Source organism: Populus alba, chromosome 7, assembly GCF_005239225.2.
Source record: "Populus alba chromosome 7, ASM523922v2, whole genome shotgun sequence".
Classification (NCBI taxonomy): Eukaryota; Viridiplantae; Streptophyta; class Magnoliopsida; order Malpighiales; family Salicaceae; genus Populus; species Populus alba.
Window position 1 is genome coordinate 5,684,112 of NC_133290.1, and position 15,408 is coordinate 5,699,519.

Genomic DNA, 15,408 nt, shown 5'->3' on the forward strand with positions numbered 1-15,408 from the left:
ATTTTTTAGTTCCGTCCCTGCTTATATAAATACTATTTTTATAATTTAAAAAAAAGGAAGAGGATTTTAAAAAATAAAATACAGAAATCCTTTTGATGCGATGAAAAAAGAACTGGAAACGGTATTTTAATCCAATTTGCTTAACTGTAGGGTAAAAACTATTTCTGAAATGCTAAACAAAATAATAACAAGGAAATGGAAGAATGCTTAAAAGGAAAGGAGATTAGTAATATTGCAGACAAAAATGAAGGAGATATTAAAAATAAAAAAGAGAGATCAATAAATCATTGTGGATCAAGAAATAAAATACTATGAATTAAAATAATATAAACATGTTTTCGCCTTTTCAACAAAAACCAATAGCCTTAATGTTTGGAATAATACAGTTTATTCCATATGATTCACCGGTTATTATAAGATTGATTGAGATAAATCATTTTTCTTCATATTTTCTTAGCATAATAAAATTATTTAATCACCTCTAAGAGCAAAAACTTAAATTGGTGCTCTGCTCGGGCCTTCTAATCTTTTCAATTTTTTAAAACAAATTGAAATGAATTAATTGAGTTAGAGGCACCCATATCATTCGCTAAATAGGCTTGGAAGGTGACATTTAAATCATCTTGACCACCCATTATCCCTAAGCGGTTAATGTTACCAATAAACCTTTAATTTAGCAATAATGTTATATTTTTTTATTATTATTTTCTTGATTTATTTTTTTTAAAATTTTAATTCTCGTATCGAACCTGGTCCTTATTGTTTTGATTAGTATTTATTTTTAATTTTTGGATTGATGGGAATATTGTTTTGTTATTGTTTTTTGGGTTTGCTTTCTAATAGGTATCCCGAATCACAAGTTTAATAGACTAGTCTGATTTAATTTTGAATTTTTTTTAGGTTTTTTTTTTAATTTTATCATTTAACATTAGGTTATTAGGCTTTTAACTTCATAATTTTTTTTACTTTTATTTCTATAAAATTATCCAAACCTCGCAACTAGGCTATAAATTTTACATGTTAACATAGTTCAGATATTTTGTTTTTTTTTTTAAAATTGATTTTTTTCTTTAATTCGTTCTTTATTATTTGATTTAATTAGTGATTGAGTTTTAAATATTTTACTTTTTTTATATAATTATATTATAAATTAACTAAATTTATTAACTTTCCTGATCTCACGTTTTTCTAATTCTGTCTTAAAATTACTATCCGTTACAAGACTAGAGGCTAACATATTTTTAGGTCCCCCGTACCAATAAAGAATAGCGGACTCTCTAGGCCCTAGTTAAAGCTACCTATCCTCCTCCACGTGACACTGAGGGGTCCAAACATTGACCTACTATTGCATGATATCCTTTGTAGTCAATTGCCTGGCAAAGATGCACTGTTATCTCCCCTAAAACCTCCCCCGGTTCAGCACTTCTCAGGCAACATCACCCTTCTCTCGTTTAGTTTTGTCTTCATCTGCTCACGTCGGGTTTTTTTATCTATTTTAGAATTAAAGTGGAGATTCTGATGGTGGTGGTGATTAGAAATATTTTTTATATTAATGCATAAAAATAATCTGAAAATATAAAAATATTTTAAATGAAAAAACATTAAAAATTTTAAAAATATAGTTTCATCTGTATTTCCAAACACAACCTCATCCGTTTGAAGATTATGCTTGCCTCGAGCGGCATGCCTACGGCCAGGGTATCTTGAACGTGATCCCTTCTTTTTATTATTTTTTTCTCTTTTTCTCAATGTCTAGTGATCTTTGCCACAAAGAATATAATAAATTCATGTTAAGTTAAAAGTGACAATTGGAACAGCAAACCTCTCTCAATTATTGAATCTGCTTCCACTAATCTTTTTAATTGAGCATTCTGCAGGAGTTTCTGAATTAAAAAAATGTTAAATTCCCAACAAAAAGATGTCTTTTGTCATAAAATAATAAGCATAATTTAAATGGAATCCATACAGATCAAATATGGCATTCCTAACAATGTCTCAATCTAATTCTTTGGGTCGAAGGGTAATATATGATTATTTTTTAAAATATTTTTAATATTAAAATTAAAATATATTAAAATAATATTTTTTATTTTTAATTATATATCTGCAAGTATCTGCAAGTAGCAGGAATTGTGTGGTGTGCCTTTCTCCATGTATTGAAAGAATCACCGGCAAATCAGTATATTGTATTATTATTTTTCGGTTGGTTCTTTCATTTTTATCTTCTCGTCTAATTTTTATATTATTATTCCCCCCCCCCCCGATTTTGATTGCATAGAAAAAAAAATGCCTCCGCAAATTCATCTCCACTTCAAAAAAGAAAAGATTAATTTAGGGTTAATTCACTTGACTTATTTTTATTTTTTTTTTAATTTTTCTCTCATATCACATCACATTATTTTTTTTTCCTTTTTTGGCCATTAAATCTTATGTTTTAATTATTGTATCTTTATAAAATTTTAAGGTAATTTTTATTAAAATTAATTAATTTATAAAAAAAATATATTTTTCAAAACATGATTAAAATGATGTTCAAACTATGCTATTTTTCAATTATTTTTTTAATCTATATTAATCTCTCAAAATTTAAATAATCAGGTTAAGATTTTTTAAATTTAAATAATTATATCAGATTTTATAATATTGTAAAAAATAATCTGATAATTTAAATATTATTTTTTATATTCAACTGATTTTTATGTCACAACGATAGCATAGTTCAATAAAGGAGTTATTACTAAAGACACAATTAAAAAAAATGTCTTTTATTTTTATTGATGAATTATCTTTATTCATTATTAAACACTAAAACAAATAAAGAAATGGAAAGCGAGGAATGCATTCACGTGATCATAGGCACTTGTTTATTTCCTTTCCCATCCCTTCCCTGTCATTCACTTTCACTTCCCATTCCTTCTTTTCTCTAAAGAACAAAAAAGAAAAGAGTCTTGCTTAGTTGGCGAACAGTTAACAACAATCTAGAGAGAGAGAGAGAGAGAGAGAGAGCGAGAGACAGGGATGGAGCCACCAGCAACAATGGCCATTGACAGGGATTACCACGTAGAAGAAGATGAACAGGAAAAAGCTGTCGACGAATGGTATCATTATTATTATTTGCTCTATCTTTATTGGGTTTGTCTTCTGTTTTTCCGTTCTGAATCAAAAGAAAAAATCCAATTTTCTTTTGAGTGTGTAATTGATTGTTTGTGTTTGTGTTTGTGTTTGTGTTTGATGGGGGATATTGCAGCTGTTCCTGCTGTTATGATTGCTCAGAGAGCTGCTTTGATTACCTTTGCTGTTTCAACCTCTGCTAAGTGTTATCGACTTCATCTAAACTACTGTTTCTTTCCTTCCTTCCTTCCTTCATCAGTCCCATCGTTACAATTAACTGCCATGGCATGTACAAACTCGACGCTGACTGGGAAAATCATGTCATTTAATTTGCAAGAAAACACAGATGATTTCTCTTTGTTTTTCTTCTCTTTTCTTTTTCCTTTATATATATATATATAATATATATATATATATATATATATATATATTGACTGGCTGTGGCTTTAGATGGCATCGATTCCTGGATATGGAGGTCTTATTTCTGGGGAATGACTCAAGTTGAAAATATGTCAAACTTCCCCTAAATAATTGGCCACTCATATGTATGTTTTTGGCATGTTATAAATCTGATTGAATGGCTGAAATTAGGTTGCTGAGCATTGAAGATGTCCTTAGTAGAGAAATATTTGTATCATGTTTATTTCTTTTTGTTACAAAAACTCAATCATCCACGCATAATTGGCTAAGAAAAATAAAGAGATTACTTTGGTAAACTAGAGGATCTTCCATCGGATTTAGTTTTGCACCTTTTTTATAAATTGAATTCTTATAAATTGAATTCCTTGGAATTCAATTTATAAAAATGGTGCAAAACCAAATCATATGGGAAATCAGTCCAATTAATACTCTCAAAAGAGTTCTAAGCGCAAGAATTCATTTTGCTTTCTAAATTGAATTCAATTCTCAGGATTGCAAACAAGCTATAATGAAAATTAATTCTAAAAAACTTATTGTGAATTTGCTGATACCAAAGCCGATATTTTTTCATGCTAAAAATTAAACAAGGTAAGAAAAGTCATGGGAAAAAGTTGAGGATAGAGAAAGTGCTCAAATGATTTATATTTTAGTTATAAAAAAAATTCAATCTTGATGTATGTTAATGAGTTTATTTTGTAAATGGTATTGCCTTATAATCTTGATGGAAAAAGTAAATATGGGTACATATTAAAAAAAAAAATTGTTTAGTTTTTATTTTCTTAGAGTGATTAGAGGGTGTTTTGATTTGAAAATGAGTTTATTGAGGTTATTAGGATTTTTAAGGTATTTTTATATGAAAGCAAGTTGAAAATGAATTTTTGAAATTTAAAAACTTGGACCTCAATTTCTCAATCACCAGGTAACCAGAAAATTATCTTATGGATGCCAAGATACTACTATAAAATTGAACAACACTGATAGGATATTTTGTTGGCGTTTAAGCTAAATTCCATTGGTATTTTTAATTGCTAACAAAATAATCATGCCAAAAAAATAAGATTTTCCCATCTATTTTCCATCAAAAACTCCATTGGCAACTAAATTTTCGATAGCTATTTTCAGTCCTGATTCCATTTGTGGTTTTATATATAGATGTTGAATCCCTAAGCCTATAATTATCACCTAAACAAACAAATAAACAACAACAATTATAAAATACATAAACCACAACCATAATTCACAATAATCCACAACAAAAACGCATGACCAAAATAAAATGTACTTATACAAATTTCACATTACATTTAAATAGTTCATAATAATAAGATAAACAATATTCCATATGCAATAAATTTTTAAGCAAACGTGTGTGTGTGTGAACAATACATTAAAATTCCTAAGATCTTGAACTAGAAGGTTTAGAAGGGGAAAAATGTCTTAAACTAGAAGGTCTGGAAGGAGAGGAAAAGATATATCTATATATGCATTTATCTAAGCCCAAGACATTTTATTTTCTTGTTAGGGTTCTGTTTTCATTTCTGCTCTCATATTCTGCATCTCAATAGACAATTATTCTTAAACTATATTCTAGACCGGTTCATCAAAGTTCTATGATGCATTGTTTTGGACTAGAATATGATATGTATATAGTTAAAACAACTTGGTCTTCCCTCATGTCTTGGATTGATGTCAAAAGGTATGCCATAAACCCAATTTCCTATTGAGTTCATTGCTTGCAACAGTCTCTGACAATAGTTGTGGATCATAAAAAGGATGAGTGGAAGTGACTTTGCTAAATTTCATTGCATGTTTGCGTTATATGGCTCCTATAAAAAAAAAAAAAACAAGTCAAATTCCTAAATTAAATCATACTATTGATGCAAATGAATATTATTAAGGCAATGATAATTATATATATAAAAAACTTACAATGAACATTTTTGCTTCTATATCGACAATTGTTTTCTCTTTTCCCTTGTCTGCTTTTTTTATATGAGTCCTCATATAACTCCATGAAAGTTGGTTCACACGCATCCAAAATTTTTCCTCCTTTCTTTTCTTCTCTAGTGTGCTTGCTCATTGAACTATGCATTTCTTTATTTTTGTTATGTGTAACATCAGGAGCGCTTCTTAAAGCTTTTTTATTCCATAAATTATTGAAATAATTTTCAATTACTCTCTATAACAAGCCTCGGCTTATATCTTTTTTGCTTCTCAACATCATTAGAGTTGGCTTTTCTAATTGTTTGTTTACAAGCATCGTATCATAAATCACACAACCTGATACAAAAAATTGTTAAGTAAAAACAAGATTGATGATGAATTTACAATAATATAACATTATTTGATTTAAACTTATCTAGTTGCACTGCGGTTTTCCCCCACTCTCCTAGCAAGCACTTTGTTGCTCTTGTCCCGCCAAAATTCTTTTTTAACTGATTTCATATATTAATTAGTTTTTAAAGACTTGTAACTCAAATAAGAGATTATTAACCTTAAACATCTACTATATACATTCATTCATGATGATCATGAAACTGATTCCATTCAAACAATGTTTATTCGAACGACCACTTCATTAGAGAGGTGAGCGGACATGCAGCTTCAATATTGGTAACCTTGAAATTCAATTCATCAAAGTCATTTTTATGTAATGTAAAACTTAAAATAGCTTAAGACAAAAAATAACATCATGTTACAAAACATTAATTACATGGAGAGGTCACCCCTCTATTCTGCTTGAAACATGCTTTATCGAAGAAAATGATGGATCTTTTATTGTCTTTAGTGGTTGAGCATTGGTTGGTAAATTGTACATTAGATGTCTCTTTATAATCATCACATAAATTCATAACACAATTATATCGAAACTACTACTTGATGAAGCAATATCGTTTTTGTTGAACTTGTTTCTTCTTGAATACATGATACCTAAGAAAAAATAATTAACACAATGATACTAAACGAGAAGAAGACAAATACTTCTAGACATTCATAAAAATCATAATTTTTTCTTTACATATTCATAAATAAGTTATAATCCCAAAAGTTACAATCCCAACAATAAATGAGAGCACTAATAACAATTAATTCATGTATCACCATTCATTACAAAACTCAAAGATCTTACACTTATAAAAACATAAAACCATAGCTTGCTACAATAAAAGTTTCAAGTTTAATCTCCAATCCATATTTTAACCTTCAATCAAAATTTAAACAATAATCTCTCAATTCAATTTCATTTCACAACTTCACATTAAACTCAAAATCCTACTTAATTCATGTCTTTTCACCATGAAACTATTTAAATTATCAACAAAATAAATCCTTCACTAAACCAAGTAAAATAATAATAATTTAAAACAATACCTAAAATTCAAAAAACAATCTTTCTTTATTACCAACATGCAAAAATCAACAAAACCCAAAAAACCCAAAATCACATAAACCAAATGGCAAATAAATCACCCCCAAATCAATTAAAAAACCTAACCATAACATATGATTTAACAATGTCAAACCCTAAGTTTACTAAACGAAGAAGAAGAAATCAAACTTGAGATGGGTAGAAGAGATATACGATCTTAGCATCATATTTGTGAGTGGGGGAGGTATTCTGTTAGAGTTAATGGGAAGGGCAAATGTGTTTTTGTTTTAAGGAAGAAGAACAAATGGAGGGGAGATGAGGAATTGTCAGATTTTAATTTATTTTAAAATTATTTATCAAAATTTCATCGGCAATTTGACATGTTAGCCATGCCTATGGAATTGACAACAATATATATATATATATATATATTATTCCATCGTCGTTTCCATCATAAATTATCGATAAAAATTTTTCATTGTGATTTTTATCAATAAATAAAGACAAAATATTTTATGTTAGAGTTTTCGTTATTGTTTTTTAATTTTCTAGTAGTGAGTTATATATCATAATAAATGATGTGTCGTTTGTTAAAAAAAAATAAACCAGGTGTGCAACCCTGGGTATCTAGGCCTATACGTGCCAAGGCTTTTTAATTCTTGGCTAAACGTAGTAGTGAGTTGTTTTTTTCTCAATATTTTTTTTTCTAATTTTAATTAATATCTCTTTGTTATTTTTAAAATTGTTTAATTTATTTTAAAATACTAATTAATGTTTTTTTGTATTTTTTCTTCAATCTATAATACTTTAAAGAGATTATTGTAATTTATCTTTAATTTTTTTTCTTTTATATTTTATATATAAGTTATATTTGTATGATTGATTTATAAAAATGAAGACCATTTGTTCTTAGAAACTAGAATTAATCTCTAAGATAAAATAAACAAAAATGTAGAAAATAAAAAGGCACAATTGAAGTAAATTATTTTTGAATTTATTAATATAAAGATCATATAGTATTTATTAGCATTAACAAATATATTTTTTCATATATATATATATATATTTAATAAACATAAACACTATCTTTTCATTTCTAAATTAAAAAATAATATAAAAAAAGACATCCATTACATCAACGCTTTTGTTTTCGTACACTGTTTTTTTATGTTAAAAATTAATTTAGAATCTTACATTCAATGTAGCATGAGTCTCTCTCTCTCTAAAAATAATATAAAAAAATACATCCATTACATCAACATTATTTTTACACATTTTTTATGTTAAAAATTAATTTAGAATCTTACAATGTAGCATCCCCTAGCAAGCACACACACGTAAATCAATTTTAAATCTTAATTATTAAACTTCAGTTGACTAGGTAAGTTAACTTGGAAATCCATTGACTCAAAGCTTGTTTCAAGTCAAATGTTTTTTGAACTATTTTAAACTTTGACCAGGTAAAATTTAGGTGGCTCGATGATCAAATTACGATTCGATTGACTCGGTCACTTATGAGTGACTTAGTGAGTCAATTCACAATCCAATTGATTATTTCAATTAATTCCAATGAATTTTTTAATTTGTGTAAAATAAATTATTTTTTTTATAGTTTTTAATTTTTTTAAAAAAAATAATATCATTTTAGAATAGACTATTATAGGGATTGACTTGACAATCTCCCCGCCCTAAACGGGATCAGATAAATTGGGTTTTCGAGTCTTAACTAGAAACAACCTTGTAATCATTGGCCCAACTAGCAGCCCAGTCCATATTGAACTTTAAAATGATGTCTCATATTACGACAACTACCTTGCTTAAACCCTAAACACAAATCTCTCAAAAAACCCCTCCTTTTTCTCGCAGTCCAGCGCGTAGTGAACTCACCAAACCCGAAAACAGCCATGGCGGACACAGTCCAATACAAGCTCGAACGGATGGTCGACGAGCTAGACGACCTAGAACGTAAAGGCATATTCACACGACAAGAAATAGCAGAGATAGTGAAACAAAGAAGAAAATTTGAGTACAGATTGAAGAGGCCAAGTCCCTTAAAGCAAGATTTCTTAGCTTATATTGATTACGAGACTCAACTTGACTCGCTACGTAGACTACGAAAGAAATCAGTGGCGCGCGAGCTGGAGAAGCAAGGGGATAAGAGGAAGAGGAGAAATAAAAAGTCTGTTTCTGATTTTGCTGGGATTTCAAGGATTGTTGAGATTTATAGAATTGCTGTTATGAGGTTTAAGGGAGATTTAGAGCTTTGGTTTAGGCATTTGGAGTTTTGTAAGGATAAAAAGAATGGAAGAATGAAAAAGGTGAGAGCTTTTATTTTGGAGGTCGTCTGTATTTATTGGTTTGCTTAGTGTTAAGAACTCTGTTGTTTTTTTTTTTTGTGAATTTAAGGGTACCCATTTTGGCTTTATTCTGTTTGGTTATCTGGGTTTTGGTTCTTTGGATGTATAATTGTATGTTTGATCGCTTTGGTTAGTGTTGTTTAGTGTGTTATCGTTGTTGTTTTTGGAGAAATAAAGATATCATTTGGGGTTTTATCTTGCTCTTATCTAGAAATTTTAAATTTGTGATTTTAGGGGCCGGTTGGTACTGTCACTTGTTGTGATTCATAAAGGAGGGATTTTTTTTTTCTTATCATTTTAGGCGTTGTCTCATTTAATGGATCTTCTTTTGTAGAATTAACAATCCCCTCTTGGTTTTTCTCTTGTTTAGGTGCCTAGTTGTTTTTGATTTTGGAGTGTTGTTGTTTTTGATTTGTTCATTTCGTTTAATTGGTAATTATTGTCATTATTGGGGATGGATTTGTTTTTCCTTTTTTCAGTGAAATCATGTCTTTTTTTTTCTTTGTTCATTTGTAGGTTTTGGCTCAACTAATTAGGTTTCATCCAAAGGTGCCTGGAGTTTGGATTTATGCTGCAGCTTGGGAATTTGATCATAACTTGAATGTTTCAGCCGCTCGTGCTCTTATGCAGAATGGTTTGAGGGTATGCCCACATTCAGAGGATCTTTGGGTAGAGTATCTTCGGATGGAATTGACATATCTTAACAAGTTAAGGGAGCGGAAGGTAGCGCTTGGAGAGGAGAAAGAAAATGTGGTTCATGATTATGATATGTTGCTTGATGAAGAAAGAAGAAATGATGATGGATCAAATGCTGGTACTGAGGTGTCAGAGATGAAAGTGGATTTGTTTCAAGAGAAAGGTTTGAGCATTCTTCAGACAATCTATACTGGAGCTGTTGAAGCTCAACCTTCTAGTTTTGGCTTGAGAAAGAGGTTATTAGAGATACTGGAAGCAACAGACTTGACTCATTCAGAAGAAATGCATAAGGAGATGCTAAGTGATATGAAAAGAGACTTTTCCAGAGAACCAGAATATTGGGACTGGCTTGCAAGACTTGAAATGATTGATTCTAAGAGTATATCAGATATGAGTGTAACTCTAGCGCTTCCTCAGTTGCAAAAGGCAATTCAGGTATGATTTTTATGAACTAGTGAAATTTTGATATCTGACAAGTGTTCGAGTCATTGGTTTCAAAAATTGAAAAGTAGGTATATCATCTGAATGCTTTTCAGATAATGTGCCGAGTACTCTCTCATGATCATGGTTGATTTTCTGTACGTAGGTATATGAGGAGGCTTTACAATTTGTGCCTTCTCCAATGATGTTTAATTTATATATAAAGTTTTTGATGGATGCTATTGCTCCCAAAGGAGGAGAAAATGATCCTTCTAAGGTCTCCAGCCCCACTGAAGATTATATTTCACACCTTTTGGTGGTATACGAGAAGGCTGATGTGTTGGGATGCATGACTGAGGATCTTGCTTGTCAATATGTTTCATTTTACTTGCAACTTGGTAGGTTTGATGAAGCCAGAAAACTTGCAGACAGGCTTTGCAGCGGAAAACTCTCAGATTCAGAAAAGTTGTGGATTTTAAGAGCCTCTATGGAAATAAAATCTTTTACTGATGATACTTCTGCACCAAGTAAGGATGATTTCCAATATGTGTTAGGACTCCTTAGAAGTGCATTGACTAAAGTGTCAATATCACAAGCTGAGGACTTATGGCTAATGGTATGCTCTCTATACTCCTGTACTTTAACCCATTCCCTGCTGTTAAAGTTTGTGGCATTATTCAAAAATGTGAATTTTATGCTGCCAGCCCTAGTTGATCAACTTTTTCTATTAGTTTTTATTTAGAGCTCTGTTGAGAAATATGTTATTGTCTGTGTAAAATGTTTGCCTAAACAGAAACCCGATCAAAATTAGGGGAGCTCTAATGCCTTATAAATTACAAATAAAAGTACAAATTATTAATATTCTTGTATAGAAAAAGCATCAGTACTTCTCCTTTCATTTGCTTTTCCCCCTCCCCTAGTCGTCCTCCTTTAGTGTCCAAGGTTTGTATCTTTTTGGTTGAATAACATGTAAAACTGTCTTTGCAAATATTCTAATGGGTTAATTAAAGCTACATTAGCTCTTGATGCCATGATGCAATTGTTTTATTTTCAAACAAGTTTCTTTTTGTTGAACTACTATTTTTCTTTTTTCATGTTTTAACCTTCCTTTTAATCTATCAGGATAAAGCTCTTTTAAGGTCCAAACCAATTTTTAATATAATCTCATGCTACAGGCACTCAATTTTTTTGCAAAACAAAAGAAATATTTGGACAAGCTGGTTGAGATGTCTCTTATCTCAGTAGCCAAAGATGGTGGTAGTGATGATGGATTTTCCCTCTCTTCTGCTATTGTAAATTTTATGCTTCAGAAGGATGGAATTCATAAAGCGAGAAAGACATATAAGCGGTAAGTTACTTAAAGAAAGTTGTCTATAAAGTGCCTGCTCAATGTCACAATAAGCTGTGAAAACAGTACATACTATATACAAAAAGCCTTTCCAGTTCTCAAAATAATTTGTAAGTTTAAGATTGTTCTGGTAAAAAATTCAAACTCTATAATCTGCCTCTAGTTTTCTTTCTGCTTTGCTAATTAATTTGTAGTAGCTAAACCTGCATCTTGATTTTAATTTGCAGGTTTCTCGCACTACCCTATCCTGGTCTTGCTTTGTACAGATCTTGCATCGAGTTGGAATTGAACCTTGCATCTGTTGGTGATAAAGATTGCCTTGCAAATGCCCGAAAATTATATGAATCTGCACTCGCAACTTATGGGCAAGATGTCACCTTGTGGCAAAATTACCACTCGATGGAGATTAAGGTAATCTTGTTGTACGTTTACTTTCTTTAAAGTACTCGTTTGTCTTTCTTTTATTCTCCTTCAAACCACCCACTTCCTGAATGAAATGCATATGTCGCAATGCTCTATGAGCATATCCTAGCAGCTGGATTGATAAAGTAAATTAGCTTCTGCATTTTTCACTGGAAATTCAAATTCTCATGGTCTTTTATTGCTTGATCACATGGGACTGCACCACTTTCTGCCATTGCTCCTAACTGTACTCACTCCCTCATGCTGCTTTATCTTCAAAAGCCACATTCTATTGTGTGGCTACCTCATTGTTGATTTAGATGAATTTTTTTATACTGTTCAATATTACTTACTGTTAACATTTTGCACTAAACAGTTGGGAACATCGGAAACAGCAAATGCTGTTTGTTGGCGTGCACGGAAGACACTAAAAAACTCTGCTGCATTTGTTCCTGCTCCAGATTTGTACTAATCAAGTGTGTGGTTGCCAATTTTGACAAAGGAACCAGTATCTTATTTATTCGTGTAAACAGAGTAACATTTATTTCATCAAAATCTCTATCCCACACTTGTAGTTGGGTTAATGAGTGGTAGAAGAAAGCATGAAATTTATCCAATTTCGTTTGGCTACTATGGTGGCTAGATGACGGAATGATTTTCTCTATTTTCACAGATGGTTAGAAGGTAACGAACATAAGTGGCATTAACCAAATCTGCCCATTGTACCCTGCTCGTGAGGCACCACACGTTTAATTTGTAATTTTGTGGAAACAGTTCTTGAAAGATTACTTATTGAATAGAGGGGTGCCCAATTTTTTGCATGAACGTGTTCAATCTGGCCATCATATATTGAACATTTGAAAACTATAGCAGTCAAATAGAAATAGCGAAATCAAACCAGGCAAGAACGCCTTCAACTTAAAACCTTAAAACTAGCATGGCCTTTCAACCTAAAAACTAGCACTTGAAGTGAAGCTTGCAAGATTGTTTTCAAGTGCTGATCAGCAACTGATGGGAAATGTTTTTTGGAATATTTATTACACATGTTTTTACTTAAGGTCTTGCAGGGGTCTTGCTGGATGTAAGAGCTGCACGAATTTACAATTATTAACTGGACCAGAAGCTTGTGCTTTGAGTAAGGAAAACAGATCTAGGCTCATGGCCACTGTGGACTCAATACCTGCACAAGCCATACAACAACTCAATTGGTGTAGCTATTGATTACATGCGTAAACTTGTGCATTCCTCCACTCAAGCATCGACTTTCTGGAGACGAGATTACGCTATATTTTATCAAGTACGTTGACACAAATGTGATTGGATTTAAATAGCTAAAATTGAAAAGAGCGTGGATCATGCTTGGGGTTCGGACCAAGATTGGTCTAGGTGCTCAGGATTTGGGTTGGGACGTAGTCTAGGAACCTCGGACTCGAACCTAGACCAAGTTTGAGGCACAGAGTTTAGGACAAGACTTGGTTCGGGAAAGATGACTAGGCAACTCTTTTGCATGCAAGATCCTAGGCATGAAAAGGCGGTGCTTTTTTGAAAGAGTTAACTCAAAACAATATGGTTAATGCTTCTTATATGTGAAATAATTTAGTTTCTAGCTCATTATATAGCAAGAATGGGTTTATGTTGGTTTGACCATGATAAGTTCGTCTTCTCCAAGAGTGGGATGTCTATGGGCAAGGAATGTTATGTGATGAGCTATTTAAAGTCAATTGCATGACTATTGCACCTAAACAAAAGAATGAAGATTATTAAAGATCATTCTTTTGTTTATTTGGTTGAGTTTATAACATAATAGATTAGGTCATGTTAATTATAAAACATTGAAAATGATTAGTAACTTAGATCCACTCTCAAAATCTCATATCGATCAAAACCACAAGTGTGAAATCGGTGTAGAATCTAAATTGACTAAGATATTTTTTTATTCCATAGACAAAAAACAATGAGCATCTAGTATTAATTCACAAAAATATATGTGACTTAAAGTTTTTGTAAGTTAGATGTTGTAAAAGGTTTTTTTTTTTTTTTTTTTGAACAAAATATTGTTATGTCTATTTGCTAAAAATCAAAGATGAAACCTTAAAAGTACATTTCAAAAACGAGGTTACAAATTTATTTATCATGAAGATCAAAGAGACAAAAAGCCATGAAGATCAAAGAGACAAGAAGCCATAAAGATGGGAAATATGATTCACCTTTTGATGAGTTTTATTCTAAGCATGGTATAATCCATCAAACCATAACTCCTTATTCATTGTAGCAAAATGGTATTGTTGAATGCAAGAATCAATTTTGAATTAAATAATAAATGATATGTCAATAAATTCAGAACTATTTTAAAACTTGTGTGGAGATGCTATTTTATTAGTAAATTATTTTTGAATAAAAAAAATCTCAAAATAAATTGGACATGACATCATATGAGTTATGGAAAGATGAAAGACTATTATATAAATACAGGAAAGAGTGGGGTGCTGAGCTAAAGTTGTCGTTCCTCTGCCAAAGAAAGTGACTTAGTATTGCTAATTATTTATTCATAGGATATGATAACAATAAATTCATATATCACTTTCTTGTGTATTATAATATATTAATATGAATATCAGGAATATCTAATTTGCACAAATATAATACATGTATGCATCATTTTTTAAAATTATTTTTTCTTGAAAAAAATGCATAAGAAGAAAAGACTATTATGAGACCTAATGAGTTCTTTAGTAGTGGTCCTCAAGGAGTAGAGGAGGAAGAGAAACCTAGAAAAAATAAGAGGGCTAAAATTTCTAAAAATGCTAATCCTGATTTTCTTCCTTATTTGTTCAAAAATAAATCTCAAAGCTTTAAAGAAGTAATGCCAACCTTAAAAGCATCATTCTAGAAAGATCATCAACAATGAGATAATATTCATCATGAAAAATCATACATCCTAGGATAAACCATTAGGGTGCAAATGTATATTTGAGAAGAGGATGAAAGTTGATGGATTTATTAATAAACACGAAGCCACACTAATGGTCAATGATTACAAGCAAAAGCAAGGCTTTGGCCACTTAAATATCTACTCGTCAATTACTAGAATAACATCTACTTGTATGTTAATTGATATAGTTGCGTTTAATGATCTTGAAATACACCATATGAATTTTAAAGTTGTTTTCTTGAATAGAAAATTAGACGAATAAATCTATATGAAACAACCATAAGGATTCAAAGTACCAGGGAAGGTAATAAATATGTATATGCTTGTTAAATCCTATATGATTTAAAACAAC

General features: G+C 30.8%; 1 protein-coding gene and 1 long non-coding RNA gene across 2 annotated transcripts; both read left to right on the forward strand.

Moving 5' to 3' along the window:
• The first annotated feature begins 2,859 nt into the window (after nt 1-2,859).
• On the forward strand, nt 2,860-3,471 carry LOC118047846 (uncharacterized). The gene is made up of 2 exons (XR_004687383.2): nt 2,860-3,098; nt 3,248-3,471. It is a non-coding gene; the product is annotated as an uncharacterized lncRNA (long non-coding RNA).
• A 5,234-nt stretch (nt 3,472-8,705) lies between these two features.
• LOC118047844 (uncharacterized) lies at nt 8,706-12,755 on the forward strand. The gene is made up of 6 exons (XM_035057249.2): nt 8,706-9,219; nt 9,775-10,389; nt 10,541-10,990; nt 11,550-11,722; nt 11,950-12,133; nt 12,501-12,755. The coding sequence occupies exons 1-6, from the start codon at nt 8,806-8,808 to the stop codon at nt 12,594-12,596; spliced, it is 1,932 nt and encodes a 643-aa protein (XP_034913140.1). The 5' UTR covers nt 8,706-8,805; the 3' UTR covers nt 12,597-12,755.
• The last annotated feature ends 2,653 nt before the right edge of the window (nt 12,756-15,408 follow it).

Coding starts and splice junctions, on each gene's coding strand:
- LOC118047844 (XM_035057249.2), top strand. CDS start 8,806: ATGGCGGACACAGTCCAATACAAGCTCGAACGGATGGTCGACGAGCTA. Junction 10,991..11,549: donor CTGAGGACTTATGGCTAATG/GTATGCTCTCTA, acceptor CTCATGCTACAG/GCACTCAATTTTTTTGCAAA. Junction 12,134..12,500: donor ACCACTCGATGGAGATTAAG/GTAATCTTGTTG, acceptor TGCACTAAACAG/TTGGGAACATCGGAAACAGC.